Source organism: Pempheris klunzingeri, chromosome 19 (assembly GCF_042242105.1).
Source record: "Pempheris klunzingeri isolate RE-2024b chromosome 19, fPemKlu1.hap1, whole genome shotgun sequence".
In the NCBI taxonomy this organism is placed as follows: domain Eukaryota; kingdom Metazoa; phylum Chordata; class Actinopteri; order Acropomatiformes; family Pempheridae; genus Pempheris; species Pempheris klunzingeri.
The window spans coordinates 21,796,064-21,816,878 of NC_092030.1; the positions used below are offsets into that span (position 1 = coordinate 21,796,064).

The following is a 20,815-nucleotide window of genomic DNA, read 5'->3' on the forward strand; positions in this document are numbered from 1 at the left end:
CTCTTTGCTGAATTCTCTGTCCAGTTTGTTAGTCCATTGTGGCCACGTCATTAAACCAAGTGTGGAAAATGTCGACGTGTGTGTGACTCGGGTCAAAACAGAAAAACGTCCCACTGCACTGAACTCCCATTTGTCCAACAGTCCGTTATCGAACCACAACCTGCCAACGACTAAAGTACAGACATGTGGCCTCACCTGTCTGCCCTCATCCACAACCCAGGTGACTAACTGAGGAAAAAATAAAAGAGTAAGTAGAGCAAAGCCAGCGGTTAAACACCAGACACTGAACCAACACCTGCAGGGAGACGGAGGAGATCGATGGGACTATCAGGAGTCCAACCCTTCCTACAGGACCTTATTACTGAAAGAATCTGTCTGGTTGTCACAGACTAAGTTTAGATCCTGTTTGAATTGTTCCCTGAATCTCACGCACACGATGTCTGTCAGTTTAAAAGATGATTTAAAGTCAGTAGAGTCTCAGTTTGTGGTGAAGATGGTAAAGAACCGCTCAGTGAGCTCCATCCTCTCCTCGCCTGCTAGCTAGCGAGCTAATGTACCGCTACCTGACCTGCTGTGTTTCATCAGACTCCTGGTCCTCTTATCAGCAGTTTTAAAACAAACTGTGACTTTACTAAATTGAAAAATGATCCTTTAAACTGACCACAAACAGCCGACATGTCGCTCTCTTCTCTTCCAACACACCAGACTCCATTGACAAAAACCTTCATTTAACCTCACAGAACACAGTTCAGACCAGGAAGCTGCCTCCAGCTCTCTGTACAGACTGTCCACAGCACCAACGTCATCCCTCCTTCACCACTTCACCATGTTCATGGCTCTGTGCTCCTACTGGTCCACATGACCGACACATCATGGAGTCTGTCGGACTCGGAGAGAGAAGATGAACAAATTCTGTTGCTTTTTAATCTCCGTCTGTCCTTCAGCAGAGCAGCACTCCGGCCGAGGAGCTGAGGAAGGAAATCAGTCAAGGCTGGAGTCCCCGCTCGCTGCAGGGGACGTGACCGATGAAGACGAGCACAGAAAGGCAGCGCTGACTCTGCTGGGAGCTGATGCCAACAGATGGGGAGGAGGAGGAGGAGGAGGAGGAGGAGGAAGGCTCGGGGAGCAAACAGTCCACGTCTCTGCTCCACAGGTGGATCTCTCCTGCGGTCAGGACAGATGCTTGACAGCAGCAGCTGAGGTGGCAGAGCTCATCGGGGGGCTCGTAGCCACTAATGACCACAGCAGAGATCTGGTGGGGCTTTAATAAACTTCTGCTGTCTCCCATTAAACCGTTTTAAACATTACCACGTCTAACTGAGCTGTGACAGCCTGTAACATATCGTCACTCTGTGAAAACCATCCCAGGTGCTTTGGAGGAGAAGCCCCCGCTCGGCTCGAGGCCCGAGGCCGTGAAGCCGAATGGATCGGGGCCTCCGGCAGCAGACCGGCTTCCTGTTCCTTCACCGCACACAGTCCTGTCACTCTAATGTACCGAGGGGGATCACTGCTGAGGCACAGGTGTACCCAGAGGGGCCGAGTGTGTGTGTGTGTGTGTGTGTGTGCATTAGCATGAAACGTCTCTGAATCACTGAGATTATCACATATAATGTAACTCTGTGCACAGTTATCCTGCTGAATATCTACGACATATACAGAAACACAAATATGCACTAACACCAGATCACAAAGTGAATTCATTTAAATCTGCAGACTGTAAAATCAGTGTACACTTTATCTATAGTGGCACACTTAAAAGATGACTCCGGTGTTTTAAACCTGGGCCCCATGTCTTCATCTCCTGGTGTGTGAGTGACTGGTAGGTAGTAAAAGTGTTGGAACTGGTCCAGTAGATCACCTCAGCCAGCAGACACCAAACGGGCTGCAATGGCTGCAACGTGATCCTTTGGGACAACTGCACCTGATCACAGTAGGTCCACTAAAAGAGCTTGTTTGATCCACTGACAGGCTCAGAGTGTTATTCTAAGTGTGTGACAGCATCATGGAAAGGATCCCTACAGAGAGAGACCTGGAAGATCCTTTTGGTTTAACCACAAACAGCACACACACCAGACTACATTCACTAAAACAGGGATTTTAGAGAACAGAGAACAGGAGCTGCTGGTCTGCTGCTGCCACAAATAGTTTGTTTTGGGGTTATTCTGACTTATACTAATATTGTGTTGGACCCAAACTAACCTTTTAAAACACCAAACTCACACAATAACACTGACAAACTAACAGCAGTAGACAAGCAACTCCTGAGTTTTGTGATGTAAAATTACTGTTTTTGTCAATGGAGTCTGGTGGTTTCAAGAGAGCCATTTCACGGCTGCTGGCTGAAGTGAACTACTGGACCAATTCCATCACCTTTAGACACCTACCACGTTATCCTTTAACTTCCAGGCTACGCAAACATGACTACAGCTGAGAAGAGTGCATTAGACTCTGGGTATTGTCTCTCTCTCTCTCTCTCTATCTCTCCACAAACATCTTCATATAAACAGAGATTTGACCAAATTGGATTCAATCTGTCTCCTTTTGTAAGAAGGCACGAACTCTGAGCAGCTCAGCCGCCGGTGATACAATAATGACTGGATGAGAGATGAACTCCAAGGCCGAGCTGCTGCCAGATGAAAGACAACACGCAGCACCGACACGTCCAGCCGTCCTCTGCACGGAGGACGAGAGGCGTTCGGATCAAGGCCCGAGTTTGATTTCCCACAGGGGGGGTCCTGTCTGGCGGTGACCCACCCTGCCCTTTATCCCTCTAAACCTCAATTATAGCAGCTTACTGCAGCTGCAAAAGTCCTGCAGCAGCAACGTGCAGGAAATCTGTGTCTGTGCACACGTGGCGAGACTCCGGCGGTGACCAGGGGTCGAGGTTTAAGCCGCCGTTTGTGCTTCAAGATGCTCCCGAAATCCCTGGAATTTAACACGACAAGTACACGGAGATAAGATAAGGTTTCCCCACCAGCTGTTCGAGGGCCTGACAGCAGAGCTGCCGTAGGGAGGGAGGGGCGTTCGAGGTGGCTCCCACAATGCAGTAGCGGGCGATAACTACACGTGGGGGCGGGAGTGGGGGGGCTGCAGAGGGATTTACTGGGCTTTCACATGGGTGACTCACTCTGCATACATTAGCATGAGTTTGGTTCCTCAGAAGAGTAAACAGAGGGTTTTACCTCGCTGTCTGTCACCACCGGTGGCTGAACGGTGACACGGGAAGCACCCCCGTCCCCCTGTCCTCCGTTACCTTGGTTACCTGTGATGGCACACACACACACACACACACACACACACACACACACACACACACACACATACAGAGCTGCTATTTGTGAAACTCTCTCTCACACACACACACACACACACACACACATACTGAGTGAAGAAGCATTTCACCAGGCTGGCATGAAATTTGGTGGACTAACAGCCCTTTGAACTCCACACACACACACCTTACTAATGTCACTTTTGGGAACATATATACACACACTCATACACTTTGACCCTACTAGCTAGACTAGCTAACAGGTGAGCTAACAGATTAGCTAACAGGCTAGCAAACAGGCTGGCTAATAGGTTAGCTAACAGGCTAGTTAACAGCCAAACTAACAGGTGAGCTAACAGACTAGCTAACAGGCTGGCTAACAGGTTAGCTAACAGGCTAGTTAACGGCCAAACTAACAGGTGAGCTAACAGATTAGCTAACAGGTTAGCAAACAGGCTGGCTAACAGGTTAGCTAACAGGCTAGTTAACGGCCAAACTAACAGGTGAGCTAACAGATTAGCTAACAGGCTAGCAAACAGGCTGGCTAACAGGTTAGCTAACAGGCTAGTTAACGGCCAAACTAACAGGTGAGCTAACAGATTAGCTAACAGGCTAGCAAACAGGCTGGCTAACAGGTTAGCTAACAGGCTAGTTAACGGCCAAACTAACAGGTGAGCTAACAGATTAGCTAACAGGCTAGCTCCTCCATCCATCCATCCAGACAGACCCTACGGTGGTCTCAAGGGGACAAAATATATTCATGTGCAAATATGAACAGTAAAAACAGCCAAACTTCAGATTCAGATCCAGATGTTAGAAAACCTCGAACATCCCTCTGACATTTGGAACAAAACTAAAAACTAAAATCCAGTCATGGTCGAGTCTTTCTCAACAAGAAAACATTAAAAAAAACAACCTTTAACAAACACCATGCTGCCGTTCTTGTAGTTTCTTCATGGGAACTGTTTTTTCTGTGCTCACTTCATTAGCCACTTCTTAGTTGTTCACAAAGCTAAAAAATAACCACATGTGGCAGCTACACTGACGCCAAGCCGCCGTCCAAGTGTTGCTGACGTATTTTTGAAAGAAAAAGTTGCTAAATTGAACCACAATATTGTCAAATTGGCTTCGCTGAGTTAGTCATCAGTGTAATAATCAATCAGAGTTCAAGACACGACGACCTGATCTGTGAAAAGTATGAGAATCAATAAGTGATAAGATAAACCTGCAGTATTTACACTGAGATTAATTAGTCCATTAGTACCAAACGTGCCTCAGCCCGTTTCTCACTTGCATGCAGTGATTATCTTTCTGGACTGTTTGAACGTCTCCTCACACCCTCCAACACAAACACACACACCAGGATATAAAGACGAAGGCGGTTCAGCTCCTCTGTGAGCCCCACTGGGCCCAGAGTAACACTGTTTAACTGTTGGCAGGCCTCTATGTGCTCCAGTGTTAACTCTGAGTCTCTTTTATCAGAGTCACTGAATGTTAACGGACCACACCTGTTAGCTTTGCGTGAATGAGTGCAAAACAATCTGAGACAAACACATCGAAACACAAGTGCATAAATGGGTTTCTTAAAACAGGAAGTTGTTCCAGTGTGTCGTTGGTGTTTTAATGGGTTAGTTTGGATCCAACACAATATTTATTTAACATACAGTAACACAAACTAACAGATGGAGGCAGCTGTAAACCAGCAAATCCTGTGAGGTAAAATTACTGTAACATCTTTTTGGTTTAACCACAAACAGAAGTTAAATCGCTCTCTTCAAACACACCAGACTCCATTCACAAAAACAGTAATTTTAGCTCCCAGAACACAGGAGCTGCTGGTCTGCTGCTGCCTCCATCAGTTAGTTCGTTTGGGTTATTGTTACTTTTAAAGGTTTAGTTTGGATCCAACAAAATATGTGTGAAACACACAGTGACACGAACAAAATAACTGACAGATGCAGCTGCAGATCTGCAGCTCCTGTGTTATGTAAAGTAAAATCCCTGTTTTAGTGAATGTAGTCTGGTGTGTGTGCTGTTTGTGGTTAAACCAAAAGGATCTTCCAGGTCTCTCTCTGTAGGGATCCTTTCCATGATGCTGTCACACACTTAGAATAACACTCTGAGCCTGTCAGTGGATCAAACAAGCTCTTTTAGTGGATGAACGTTGCAGCCCGTTGTGATTTATGGGACCAATTCCAACACTTTGGACACTAAAATATGTGAAAAAATAAACGGGGCATTGATTTAAAAACACCAGAGATTCATGTGTGGATGAAACATATTTAAGCAACAATCCAAAGTTACAAACTGTAAAGAAATCAGTAAATCTCTAAACTTTTGAGTGTGTGTGTTGTAATAAAGTGGAGTGATCCTTTAAAGCTTTTGTTCTTTTCTTATGTAACACAGCTCCACTTCCCCCCACGGACGCTCTGCAACACGTCTGAACACAACACTTTAATATCCTCCTCTCTTGTTGGGCTGATTTACTCCCAGAATGCACTTGTCCTCCACTTCCTCATCCAATCTTACCGGGAACTAAAAGTCCCAAGGAGCCTCAGACGGCGGCGGGAGGACACGTTTATCTGAGAGGATGCTGCTTTCCTGCACTCACACACTCACACACACTCATTTTCCCACAGTGCTGCTGGATTTCAAGGGTACATCTCAAGAGGGAAGATAAGAGAGCATAGTTGAAGCGTGTCATTGTGCCAAACCACATCTCCAGGATCCTGTCAGCGGGCTGCTAAATAATGACAGCGAGCACTGATTAAATGACTTCCTCAGCGCCGTCTCCCCACCTGCTGACTTCCTGCTCTCAGATCTTCACCTCGCCGTCCTCCTCTAGAGTTTATCGCCCCCAGCCATTTCACACAGACGCTGATATTTATCTGCGAGCTGCTCCATAATTCATGGGGCTGTTTTCCATGAAATAACTGGGAGAGTTAATATTTTATCAGGGATGAAACACACACACACACACACACACACACACACACACACACACACACACGAGCGCTGACAAAACACTGACAACCTGTTGGGCCGTGGACGTCAGGTACAGACAATCACACCTGACATCACACAAAACCGTCAACTCGTCAAACTGAGGTTTTCATCTTCAGCCTGGTTTAAGCTGCCAGTCAAACCTGCACCTGAGTCCTGGACCAGGAAACATGGCCAGTTATTATCAGACATGTTTGCTATCTTTAAACCTTTGAGCTGGTTTTGGTTAAAATCAGTTATTTAGCTGTTTTGTCATTGATCAGATCAATAATGACCACGCCCCTTATTGGGGGGAAACACTCCCAGGGTCCCACATGGATGCTAACAGCGTCCACACTGAAACAAGCTAATTAAAACAGATGCTGTGGAGTGATCTGTTCCCACCAGGTCCTCAAGAAGATCCTGATAGAAGACTTTTATGGCTACAAGCTACATGCTAACGCTACATGCTCATGGGTTAGACCCTGTGTTAGCTTAGCTCAAAGCCAAATACATTTCACAGCCGTAGCCTGATGTTAGCAGCACATGCAGGACAGGACAGCAGCAGTTAGCCTGCTAGCGCTCATCCTCTGTAGCTAATAACGGTCTGAAGTTCAGATCCTGATGGAGAACAGGTTCTAGTGGCTCTGGGTTCTCTGTCGGCTGCTAACACTTCCTGGTTGGAGCTCAGGTGGCACTGACTGGGCTAACGTAAGCTTAGCTTAGAGGCTATAAGCTAACGTTAGCTAGGTGAGCTGTCAGAGCACAGTGCTAATGCTAGCTAGCATAGTGTTAGCAGAGCTCACCTGGAGACTCAGTGAGGTGTCAGTAGGACCCTGTGACCACTGGGGGGGTCACTGAGGGACCCTGTATCCACTGGGGGGTCACTGAGGGACCCTGTATCCACTGGGGGGTCACTGAAGGACTCTCTGACCACTGGGGGGTCACTGAGGGACTCTGTGACCACTGGGGGAGTCACTGAGATGAAGGTGGATCACATCCGTCTCTTCATGTCTCTGCTCTCTGAGTGGACTGACTTCAGGAGCTGTTCTGTCTCTGTTTCACAGTAAAGTCTCCTGTGGGGGGGTCTGACTTTTACTGGGGAGACTGAGGATCAGGTGCAGTGTCCATGTGTGAAATGTGAATGGAGGGTTGGTGTCAGGCTGCTGATCTGAGGGGGAGTCTGTTTGTTAGGGTTCAGAACTTGGACAGTAACTCTAAGTGTTACACATCACATTTAATCAGCCTCACTGCTGAAACTGGGACAGAACGAAACACTAATATTTTATGATCATGAGTCATGATATTGTAGGAAATGACATTTTTCAGAGTGAATTAAATGAAAGTCTTCCTCCCGTACCTCCTCCCGTCCATCGCTAATCGTGCAGCCCCACTTCTAACTAGAACTCGCCGCCCCTGATTACAAAACAATAATCCATTAAAGGCCCATTAAAAGTTGCTCCTGTCTGCAGTGGAGCCGTGGAGGTGCAGACTAACGTCACCGGATCACTGCGACACTGACAAAGACCTAAAAACAACAAGATTCTCAAGCAAGTTCTGCAGCGTCTTCTTTTCTCTGATTTCTAAGATGGTTTCTGGACGTTTGTTCTGGATGGACATGACACATCGTGACATCCTCCGACAGTGGGAGCCACACTGAAGGACTCAACAGGAGGTTCACGTCGGTGCGTTAGGAGGCAGTTCTGACCCTAATTCACCTGCAGCGTCCATGTCTGCTCCACAGCTCTGGTGTGTTTAAACACTCTCACAGTATCTGTTGTTCACAGCCGCTCTAACCTGAATCAGAGTCTCTCCCTCAGTTCTTCAAACATTTCCAAATCCATAGGAGTCATTTTCATGTGTTGGGATTCAGCGGAGCACGAAGAAATCCCAACGTAAAGGCTCCGAGGATTAATGGAGTCGGTTCTTCTTACTGTCGCGCTGATCCTGGATTAGTTCTGTAGAGTGTCAAACAAAAAAAGGCAGCGAGGAGCTTATTTTGTAGTTTTGTTCAAGCCTGTCTTTTTTACTCTCACTTCCAAAGTCAGTCAACTACAATGTGATGGTGAACAAAGAAAAAGCTGAAAAATAAGAACTGACAAACATCATCTGTAAACAAGCAAAGGCCTCCAGTGAAACATGCTACATAAATAAAGATTATTATTCTCATAGTTTTCAGTGTTTCTGCTGCAGCAGGAAGAACTACTATACTATATATATGTGTACACCTACACCTACCAGAGGGAATCCTCCCTTATCAATGTCTTTACATCTATTTCTACACACCCTGGTGTCTGAGTGACTGGTAGGTAGTAAAAGTGTTGGAACTGGTCCAGTAGATCACCTCAGCCAGCAGACACCAAACGGGCTGCAATGGCTGCAACGTGATCCTTTGGGACAACTGCACCTGATCACAGTAGGTCCACTAAAAGAGCTTGTTTGATCCACTGACAGGCTCAGAGTGTTATTCTAAGTGTGTGACAGCATCATGGAAAGGATCCCTACAGAGAGAGACCTGGAAGATCCTTTTGGTTTAACCACAAACAGCACACACACCAGACTACATTCACTAAAACAGGGATTTTAGAGCTGCTGCCTCCATCAGTCAGTGTGTGTGTGTTGTTGTGAGTCACACTAACTAACCACCTGTTTGAGGCAGCAGCAGCTCTCTCTGTGTCCTGTGAGGTAAAGTGACACGTCAGTACAACAGAACAGCCTTCATGAAGGAGGATTTACTGCAGCAGCTCACTGCGTCACTTTCAGCCTGCTGTACCTAATAAAGTGGACTCCTCATCGTCAGCGGTGCTGCTGGACTGACCTCTGGTGGTGAGGACACATACTGCACCACTGGACTACACACCATCATTATGTTAGTAAAACCTTCAGCTGCTTGGCATTCATAACCTAAACCATCCTCTTCAACATTTAAAGTAGCACTAAGTACAGCAGCATTGAGCACATAGATTATTTTAACGCTCTTAAAGCAGCTCCAACAGTAAAATCCTGCTTTTCCATCAACAAAGAGGAAAAATAATCTAATGATAGAAAACATAATAGTACGACAGTCACAGGAGACACTTTTCTTCTTCACTACTTTTACTTTAATACTTAAACAACATTTTCCTCATTACATTCACATACTTTTACAGCAGGAACATTTTCAATCCAGGATTTTCAGTGTGGTACTAGTACTTTTACTGAAGATCCTTCCTTCTCCTTAAACTTGGGCCAGATTTTTACTTATTTTGGTGTCTAAATGACTCAGAGTGTTATTCTAAGTGTGTGACAGCATCATGGAAAGGATCCCTACAGAGAGAGACCTGGAAGATCATTTGGGTTTAACCACAAACAGCACACACACCAGACTACATTCACTAAAACAGGGATTTTAGAGAACAGGACACAGGAGCTGCTGCTGCCGCAACTAGTTGGTTTGTTTTTGTTGTCGTGTGAATTTGAAGATTTGCGGGGTTAATTTGGATTTAACACAATATTTGTGTGACACACAGTAACACAAACACACTGACTGATGGAGGCAGCAGCAGGCCAGCAGCTCCTGTGTTCTGTTCTCTAAAACCCCTGTTTTAGTGAATGTAGTCTGGTGTGTGTGCTGTTTGTGGTTAAACCAAAAGGATCTTCCAGGTCTCTCTCTGTAGGGATCCTTTCCATGATGCTGTCACACACTTAGAATATAGTTTCTAGTTTAATAAAATGTGCAAAAAGCCAGAAAGTATTTAGTCTTTCACTGTAAATCAGCTGATAAATGAATGATGAGACATCCGAGCAGCAGCCATTAACTTATTTATTATATTGAATTTACGAAAAGTAAAAGCAAACACTTGAATAAACAGTATTGTACATTTTTAGTCTGTTATTCTATGTGGGTTTGGTGGAGGTCGTTTTTGAAAAGCATTCCACTGTACACAAGGCTGATGACGTTTTACAACCTTTTTTTTTTTTTCTTGAATCTTTGTTTTTTAAAAACACCCAAAAGCAGACGACGTGGACGCTCCGGCGCGGACGCTCTGGAGATAAGGCGGACACGGGTGTGGACACGACCCCTTCACTGCCACCGAGATGCAGGGAAATCATAGGATCCAGGTTTTATACTACTACACAGAGAGGAGGAAGAGGAAGAGGAGGAAGAGGAGGATATAAAATCTAACCATCAGCCATGTTGGCCCCTCAGCGCTGAACCACCCAGACTCCAGACGACGCCCCGTCCCGCCCTGTCTGTACTGTACACCGCTAACTGACATGCATCTGAGTAAAGCTTCAAACAGACGAGTGGGGACTCGGACAGCTACTGTTATATTAGAATCAGCTGAACGGCACACTGAACACAAACAGTTTAAAAAGGAAGAAACGCTGCCTTTTCCAGCCTCGGCCTCGTTTCATAACTCCGCTTCATTCTGCGCTCGTCACCTCCGTCGTAAAAACAACACACATGAGATGAAGCAGCACGAGGCTCCTAAAGCTCTGCAGAGAAACTTCAGCTTTACAGAAGACGACGATCCCAAACACCACCGGATCAGTTCATCTGCATCTGGTCTGATGCTCCAAAGGATTCAGCTTCTGTCCTGTGAGGCTCCACTAATCTACAACCGTCACCACTTCCTTACATTTTACAGACAAATAGAGAAAAGAATCGACGGGTCAATCGATGTTGAGAGAACCGTTAACATTTGTCCACATCACTGTTTTCTGTGGAGGTTTAAGAGGATTCAAAAGAAAGACGGAGGAGGAGCCAAAACTTTACGTACAAGTTGCTCACGTCGCCTCCGCACAGCGAAAGACTGGCGGGAAACGAAGAATCCAGCTACCAATCGACAGTAACCATGGCGACTCTGCGACGGAGCGTCAGAGGCACAAAGAGCGGGAAAAAACTGCTCTGAGATTTTGAGAACAAAGTCGTAACAGTGAGAACATCGTATTGAATATTGCTGCCTGAAACTTTTCTGCTGGTTTTCCTTGAAACGTTTTGTAATTGTAAAATGTTTGTAATCGTTAAATTACGACTTTCTACTGAAATATTCCGACTTTATTCTCTTAAAATCACACGTTTATTCTCCTGTTATGACTTTTCTCAAACTTCTCTGAATCTCCGTCATAATAAACTGAATTCTGTAAAACTGAAGCTTCTTTGGAAAGTTTGACGTGTGTGTTGTTTCACCAGAGCGACCGCGGCTGAAAAACACCGGATTTCTCCTTTAAACGTGTGCATCACGGCTGCTGTAAACGTGGAACCCACTGATGGATTTAAAAAAAAAAAAAAAATCAAGGCGTTTTCCTACTTAGTTTTAATCCCATCATCTGAGACAAAGAGCCGACGAACATCTTCCTCATCGACACAAACACGCCGTGTTTGTGCAGAAACGTTTCGCTGGTGACGACGACAGAAAAGATACGAAGAGGCTCCATCAGTCGGTGACGAACGAACGAACGAACGAACGAACGAATGAATGAATGAACTTTGCTCACACACAGTGGTTCTCTAGATTAATGCTTCTACAGTACGTCACCCCGTTGTTCTGCACCAGCTAATCCACGTCAGAAACAGAGACTCAAAAACTGAACGGACATCAAATAAATCTCTAAATCTTCGGTCTGGAATGGAAACTTCAACAGTAGCAAAAAAACAAAAAAAAACATTCAGGTTTTATTGACATCTCATGATATTCTACACCGGCAGAGCTTTGCAGGCAAGAGAGCGAAACCAATACTTGAACGTGGACTAAATGATAGTGGAGCACGGCCTGCAGGAGTCCACAGTGCTAACCGCTGCCTGCTCTCATACCCTGACGGCCCTCTGTGTGTGGGTGTTTGGAGGGTGGAGGGTGGCACCACCCTACAGCAGGAGGAGGAGGAGGAGGAGGAGGAGCAGGAGGAGGAGGAAGAGGGAAGTATGGAAACAGGCACACATAAAGGTGTGTGTTTCTCAGGAGGAAGAGGAGGGTTTAGAAGCAGGAGGGGGTGGATAGAGGAGGGTGCAGAGGTACCCGGCAGGATGGCAGGTGCAGGAGGAAGGCGGGGGGAGTCTCCGACGGTATGACGGGGGACATTTGAGGGCAGTTCTGGGGGCGATCGCAGGGCGCCGGGCCCCCTCTAGAAGGTCTTCCTGTGGATGGCACGTGCTCTGTCTTCTTCATATTCCCGCTTCGACACCCACATCTTCTTAAAGGTGTCCAACGACGCCAGGATGGAGCCGCTGTGGGGGGGGGGGGGACAGCGGTCAGATTACACATTTCATATCAGATCTGTCATCAGTACCAAACCCTGAGCTGCGGCGTCTTACCCGATCCATGTGGAGTAGAGCCTCTCCTGGGGGGCCGAGATCTGGACGGAGACAAAGACACACACACACACACGGTCACAGAGATCCAGAGATCATCTAATCAATAAGAGCCTGAGGACAGAAACACCAGCAACACACCTTGATCTTCACGTCTTTGGGTGCGAGCTTCTTTACTTCAGTTAGTAGTCTTTCCCCAAAGCCTGAGAGAGAAGAGACGACTCGGTGAGAGAGAGATGAACAGGAAAAGACATCGACGGAAAGATAGAAGAGAAATATGAAATATGTCCAGGACGTTCTCATCTAGATAACTAGATCCTGATCTACTTATATCCTGGTGTCTAAATGGCAGAGAGAGACCTGGAAGATCCTTTTGGTTTAACCACAAACAGCACACACACCAGACTACATTCACTAAAACAGGGATTTTAGAGAACAGTACACAGGAGCTGCTGCTCTAGCTGATGTGATTTTGGTGTTTCAAAGAGTTCACTTAAATCAGAACTTAATCTTTAAAACACCAAAGTTACACAACAACACAAACACACTAACCAAACGAGGCAGCAGCAGACCAGCAGCTCCTGTGTTCTCTGCAGGGTAAAATCCTTGTTTTTGTGAATGGAGTCTGGTGTGTGTGCAGAGAGCGATATAATGTCTGTTTGTGGTTAAACCAGGCTGAGGTGACACTACAAAGATAAGAGCCAGGTAAAAAATAGTGGAGATCTCCTGTAACACCCACCTTTGATCAGTGTCGACCCCCCACACAGGACGATGGTGGAGAACAGTGTGCGTCGGAGGTCCATGTCTGACTTCTGGATAGCGTAAGCGAGAACCTCGTGGATCCCAGAGCTCTCGTCTCCGATCAGGTCGGGTCTGAACAGCAGCTCTGGAGCACGGAACCTGGCTGGACCGATCTGAAAAAGAAAGCCACGGGTCAGGAGGGGGTCTGTGGTCAGGACGGGGGTCTGTGGTCAGGAGGGGGGTCTGTGGTCAGGAGGGGGGTCTGGAGGGGGGTCTGTGGTCAGGAGGGGGGGGGGGTCTGTGGTCTGGAGGGGGGTCTGTGGTCAGGAGGGGAGGGGGTCTGTGGTCAGGACGGGGGTCTGTGGTCAGGAGGGGAGGGGGTCTGTGGTCAGGACGGGGTCTGTGGTCAGGAGGGGGGGGGTCTGTGGTCAGGACGGGGGGGGGACATGCTCACTCACATTTAAAGTGCTTCCATCAGGGAGAACATACTGAGCCTTCTCTGTTTCCAAAGTCTCGTCCTTCTGCGGGTTGAGAGACAGGTAGCAGGCTCTCTGCGGAGGTGAGACACACCTGATCAGACAAAGCTCATATTTCAGACTCGGCTCACCCCCCCGGGGGCCACCGTACCTCTTTGACGGTGCGGACCACCTCGAACTCTGCCGAGGTGTTGAAGTTGTAGCCTTCCTTGCGCAGCAGCAGGCGCAGGTACCGCGACACGTCTCTCCCAGCGATGTCCACGCGCATGATGGAGTGTGGGATGGCGAAGCCTTCGTAAATGGGCACGACGTGGGTCACGCCGTCCCCCGAGTCCAGCACCACACCTGTGGTTCGGCCTGTGGCGTACCTGCGTGGACCAGACGGCGGTAACGTCACATTCACACACACAGCATCCACATCCTGTTTGCTTAACGTCATGAAGGGACGCCACACCAGGCCGGACAGACTGACACATTAGGACCCATCCTCTAGCTTCACTGATCCTGTGTGTATACGGGCTTAATGGGCCCATTATTTGAAGGGACTCTGGTTGGGACACACAGACTGACTGATGGAGGAGGAGAGTTTTTATATTGAGCTCAACATTCAACAGCATGTAAAGAATCAGAGCTCAGTGTGAACAGACCAAACCCTCCCTGTAGGTGCTCCAGTAATAAGGATGGAATAATAATAATAATAATAATAATAATAATAATAATAATAGTCAGTTCCTACCTCGTGAATGAAAAACATGCGTCACCTCTGGCTCCAAAAATCAAGATGGCGATTTTGAAAATGCTCAACATGACTGTGTCCACGTCTGACAGTCTGTGGTTTCAGCTCAACGCTAAACTAAGCTAAGCTAAGCTAAGCTAAACTAAGCTAAGCTAAGCTAAGCGCTCACTTTCCAGTTTCTGCTGAGACACGACTGTAGAGGAACACTGAATAATCATTAACTAAACCTGCCGTCTCTCTGATGGGCAGGAAGCTAAACACTTTACTTTAAACAGTCTGTATCTTCACTTGCTCTCCTCTACATGTACACTGTCTTCAACACTTTGCTGCGCGGTGCAGCAGTGAGATTAAAAACAGAAACAAGCCTCATGATGATCTACGGTCTCTAGAGGTGCACAACACAACTTTTCCCTGTGGTCCAGCATTAGAAAGGCAAAGAAAAACCCCAATACATATAGAATCGGCACCCAAACATGGACCGAGTACGTCTCAGCCACGTCGGTTTGGTTTGTTAACTCTACATGTAACACATCCACCAGCACACGAGTCAGCAGAAATCTGACGCCTCAAACTGCTGCACAGTTGCAGAACTTGACAGAAGTGGATTCTGGGTGGAAACTGGAGTAGAGAGGCATTAAACCAGCACAGAGAGAGAGAGAGAGAGAGACTTACAGGCTGAGGACAGCCTGCATGGAGATGAAGAGCGCAGGAACGTTGAAGGTCTCAAAGAAAACCTCTGCAGCCTTCTCCCTGTTCTTGCTGGGGTTGAGAGGAGCTTCGGTCAGCAGCACAGGATGCTACCAAACAGAGGGACACATTCAGAGCGTCAGATCTGAGGCCTTATTATCACAGCAGGAGGAGGAGGAGGAGGAAGAGGAGGAGGAGGACGGGGGGGCTCACCTCCTCAGAGAAAGTCTGCAGCTGCTCCTTGGAGTAAACGTACTGCCAGATCCTCTCCATGTCGTTCCAGTCCTTCACGATGCCGTGCTCCATCGGGTAGCGCACCGACAGCAGGCCCCGGTGCTCCTGGAGGTCAGACACAGAGATGGGACACCCCCCCATCGGGCCAAATCAGCACCAGCAGCAGCTAAACTCTTCTGAGTGGACGGTCACATGGTTCAGAACATGAGCCTCTTTGGGTCTGACTGAACGTTTTTATGAGGCAGACACACTGAACTACAGCAGCCTGTGTGGGTCATATGACATCTGAAGGCCTGAAGACGTGGTGTGATCCAAGCTCTGCCTGGTGGGGGCAGCATCAGGACGACAGGACGCCTCTCTGACCCCCCCACTGCTGCCTTAGTTTGCAGTAATTCAATTACACACAACTTCACTTCGGGTGTGAGCAGAATATAAATTAAAGACAGAAACTAAAGATCTGTGAACCTCCAGAGGAGATCTGAACTGTTTCAGGTTCGACTTTCTGAGCGACGGAGATCTGATAGAACAGAAAGAGTTCAGAGCCTTCATTGGTGTTACTGCTTACTGTCCTCATGGAGGCTCCATAGACCTCCACTACACACTGACACACTGACTAACTAACACACACACACACACTATAGACCTCCACTACACACTAACACACTGACTAACTAGCACACACACACACTATAGACCTCCACTACACACTGACACACTGACTAACTAACACACACACACACACTATAGACCTCCACTACACACTGACACACTGACTAACTAGCACACACACACACTATAGACCTCCACTACACACTGACACACTGACTAACTAGTTATTTAGCCCCTTGGTGACCAGCTGGCTCCTACAAATACCCAAACTGATGTGAAGGAAGCAGGAAGTGTGTGTGTGTGTGTGTGTGTGTGTGTGTGTGTGTGTGTGTGTGTGTGTGTGTGTGTGTGTGTGTGTGTGTGTGTGTGTGTGTGGTACCTCTGCCTTGGGTCCGATGAAGAGGTCTCCCTCCAGGGCTCCTGCCATCACGCGCACATGCTTGGGACGCCCAACACTGAATCACACACACAAAGTCAGATAGTTGATAATTGATCATCACAGACAGAAACACAGAAGACAGTAAAACATCGGGCAGCAGAGCTGAAACTGAGTCAGCTGACAGAAAACATTAAAGTGCAGCTTCAGTTTATCATCCGAGTCACGTTTCAGGCCAAATCAGCCTCTTAGAAGTGACTATTTCCTGCTTTTCTCTGTCCTACATCACTGCAGACGATAAATCACACAGATCTGTGAGATTCAGTCGGTCAAACAAAATAAACCACATGAACGTGTCAGCTCGAGATGGTAATGTGCATCTTTCCACATATTTCTGGCATTTAATTTACTTGATAATGAGAAATTAATCAGCAAATTAACGAGCGAGTGCTGTGGGAGGAGGAGGAGGAACACTTACTAGTTAGGGAAGCAGTATTTGGGGATCTGGTCACCTGCAAACCCAGCCTTAATAACCCCTGAACCCTGGAGAGAGAGAGAGAGAGAGAGAGAGAGATGACATTTAGGCCAGAATCACAGGGTTGTGTTTGGACTAATCTCTGAGCAGTGTGTGTGTGTGTGTGTGTGTGTGTGTGTGAGGAAACAGGCAGGTCATAAGACACGGCCCGAGGCCACCAGCAGTCACACACTCCTGCTCAGAAACACTGCGGCCCAGATCGTCTCCAGCTCAGCAGCTACTTTGTCCTGATGTATCACAGCCAGCAGTGCTGACACTAAACCAGAACAGCTGGTTCTGGTCCTGGTTCTGGTCCTGGTTCTGGTTCCCCAAAAGAACAGAGGGAACAAACTAGAACACAACGCCGGTGTTTCACTAAACTTTCCTTCTTTCCTTCTTCATTACAGCTGCAACAATCATTCGATTATCAATGAATCACCAAATACTTTGATTTTTTTTTTTTTTTTTAAAGGATAAACCGTCACATTCCTCTGACTCCAGCTCCCTAAATGTGATTATTCTCTGGATTTGTTGCTCCTCCGTGACGGTAAACTGAATATCTTTAGGTTGTGGACTAAATAAAACATTTGATGATGTTATTTTAGGCTTCTGGAGACAATGAACGACATTTTTCTGACATTGTTTTTAGTTAAAACCAGATCAATTAATCAGGAAAGTGATAAACAATGAAAGTAATTGTTAGTCTCAGCCCCAGACGTGATCACATGCTTCACTTTGCTGCTGAGTGTTTCCAACCACAGTTTTTAAGCAGAATCAGTTTATTGAACAGAGATCAGGTTTGTGTGTGTGTGTGTGTGTGTGTGTGTGTAGAGCACAGCCTGACAGGTGAGGTGCAGACACACCTGTCACACCTGTACCAACCACCTGAGCAGTGTTTGGCTGGCAGCAGATCTGAGCTCACTCCTGTCTAATACAGCATGTAACGTTGCCAAAAGGTGCAAAACATTTGCAGTTCCAGCTGAGAGCAAAGCTGTTTGTGCTCCAGTGCCTGCGATGCTAACATTAGCATCCGTGTGGCCACCGCACCTGAAGCGAAGCTAATGTTTGTGCTCCGGAGTAAAGACGCAGGTATTCAGTGTCCTGCAGAGCCGATGGCCCAGGATGACTCTTCCATACCTGCGGACGGCTCAGCCCGCTATGCTAGCTCATTAGCATTAGGAGCACAGCGGACAGCTGAGCTAGCCGGTGCGGGCTGTAAGCTAGCAGCGGCTCTAGCTAGCTCCTGCTGTTCGGGTCTGAATAAAGCCAGAGCCGCTACAGACAGCAGGAGCTGAAGCGGTGCTAACAGAGATCTGGAGGAAACACTGCAGAGTCATGTTCATAGCTGCTGTAGATATACTGAGGACAGCCGGGCTCGACCACTCACACTGTTAGCTAGAACACAATAGTTAACCAGGCTAACAGTTAGCATCGCTCCCAGACAGCGGCCTCGGTTAGGGTGTGGATGAATGACATCATCATACTTACGTTATCAATCACAACCGGCTGGTTAGCTAAAATGTCATAGGACTCCATGACGGACTGGGTGCTTCAGATATGTTTCTATGGATCCGCGGGGTTCTTGGTGCCGGTTTAGTGTTTTAATCATGTAAAAGAGGACGTCCTGTCACTCCGCGCTGCGCCGCCGCTCCTCTGTGCTGCTGCCGCCGCCCCACCACAACAACATCACCGCGGCGGCGCTGTGACGGACAGCGGCATCAGCCAATCACGTCCAAGAACACATTGATTGACAGGAGGGAAAACCAATCACAGCGTTCAACCCGATGGCCACGCGTTTTCTACTGTAAAGTAGCTTTGTTAAACCTGCGTGGACCAGAGCGTCTGTGGGAATAACGCCCTGATACTGGATTATCCCAGTGAGCTCTACTGGTTTATTATCATCCCAGTGAGCTCTACTGGTTTATTACCATCCCAGTGAGCTCTACTGGTTTATTATCATCCCAGTGAGCTCTACTGGTTTATTATCATCCCAGTGAGCTCTACTGGTTTATTATCATCCCAGTGAGCTCTACTGGTTTATTACCATCCCAGTGAGCTCTACTGGTTTATTATCATCCCAGTGAGCTCTACTGGTTTATTATCATCCAAGTGAACTCTACTGGTTTACTCTCATCCCAGTTAAACTTTACTGATTTACTCTTAATCAAAACAGCTTCATTCATTTATGCTCATAATATCACACAGTAAAACTGAATTCAGCCCAAAACAAGTTAAAGCCCTGCTCAAACTATAGTATAGTACATATTCTTATTCTATAACACTGCAGGATATTTTATTTTCTAACTAATGTATGCTGTATATATTTAATTATAGCTGTCAGATAAATATAATGCAGTAAAACATCAACATAACAGTACTTTATGTATGTTTCATGTGTGGTGCAGTACAAGTACCTCGTAATCCGGACATAATGAAGTACATTACCTGAGTAAATGTACTCAGTTACTGTCTACCCCTGGTTGCCCAATGAGTAAATTATGTGGATGTTTTTTTTTTTCTCACCTGACACTGAAATAGTGTAGTTTCCCACACGCCCTGAACGCAGCACGTTGCGTCACAGCCGCTGACCAATCAGGAAGCTGCTGAAAGCTAACCCTAGCTAGCATGCTGTTGTCCTGTGCAGAGTTATTATGACAGTGAGAGGAACACACAGGGGTTAATAGTAAAAGCCAGTGATCATATTAGATGCAGCATCAGTAAGGAGACATGTGACTTCTGGTTTTATTCCTCCATGAAGGAGGATTTCACACAGGCCACATTCTCCGCTGTGTGTGCCTGCAGGGATTTCACTAGACTGAGTAGTGAAGACTTCAGACACGTGTTGTCATCTGTAAAATGGCAGGTTACAGCCAAGTAGGCCTCCATGTTAAGAGATGTCTGCTGTCAAACTCACTGCAGGGACCTTCTGGACCTCAGCTTTGGCCTTTACAGCCTAAAGGGAGGTAGAAAATTAGGATTATTTACTTCAGTACTACTTCATCCATGTCACCACACACGCCTTCCCAGTTGGGAGAACATAGGTTGTCCTCAACTATGCTGAATGACTGTGTGTCTCTAACCACCGTGGAGACCAAAGCCTCATCCAGCTCCTCCTCTCTGGTCCCTGCTTTGTAAAGATTAGATTACATTAGATTACATTTTATTGTCTTTGAAAATCACAGTACTCACCAATGAAATTCACTTTAGCGTCCGATCCGAAGGTGCAGAGAGTAATGCAATATATAAATATGTATAATACACTTTTTATACACGTGTGCATAATAATGGTAACAGTGCAAGAATCAATAAAGTTATCTATCTATCTTCTCCTTTTAGAGAAACTCCAACATGAACACTAACACGCACATTTTGCGGGGATCCTTTACGCTTTATAGATATAGATTATTATAGATAAATCACGCCAACACTCCTGAACCACTTCTTTGGCAGGATTTGTTTGACTGGAAATGTAATAAAATAAAAAAACATCATAACATATAATGAACATCAAATTCTTTTATACAAAGATAATCTCCCCAAAGAATTATCAGATTTGGTCAATATTATTATAATTTGGGGCAAATATCACACCCACTCCACTGCATATGTGCCAAGTAGTAGATTGGTTGAGAATGCAATGCAATGTTTGGTATTTATAAAGAAGTGTCTTGTATATTTTGTTATTTATTTTATTCATGTATCTATTTTTGTTGTATAAATCTTCTTTATGATGAAGCTGCCTGAGTACTGTAAGGAAGAATGCCAGAACATGTTCCTATCGAGAGATTGTAATAAATAAAAGGACAAATAATAAAAAATTAAAATAAAAAATAAAAACACCTGAACCACTTCCTGAATACAGCGAGGTTTCCTATGTCACCCGTTACGTCACTCGCC

At 46.4% G+C, this 20,815-nt stretch overlaps 1 protein-coding gene across 1 annotated transcript; it reads right to left on the bottom strand.

Annotated features, from left to right (window-relative positions):
- Window positions 1-10,037: 10,037 nt before the first annotated feature.
- Window positions 10,038-18,584, bottom strand: actr1b (actin related protein 1B). The gene is made up of 11 exons (XM_070850367.1): window positions 18,407-18,584; window positions 16,883-16,947; window positions 16,408-16,483; window positions 15,399-15,524; window positions 15,171-15,295; window positions 13,914-14,130; window positions 13,745-13,837; window positions 13,285-13,459; window positions 12,687-12,748; window positions 12,549-12,589; window positions 10,038-12,461 (listed from the first exon to the last, which is right to left on the bottom strand). Exons 1-11 carry the CDS (start codon window positions 18,452-18,454, stop codon window positions 12,359-12,361), a joined length of 1,131 nt encoding a protein of 376 aa, XP_070706468.1. The 5' UTR covers window positions 18,455-18,584; the 3' UTR covers window positions 10,038-12,358.
- Between the last annotated feature and the right edge of the window lie 2,231 nt (window positions 18,585-20,815).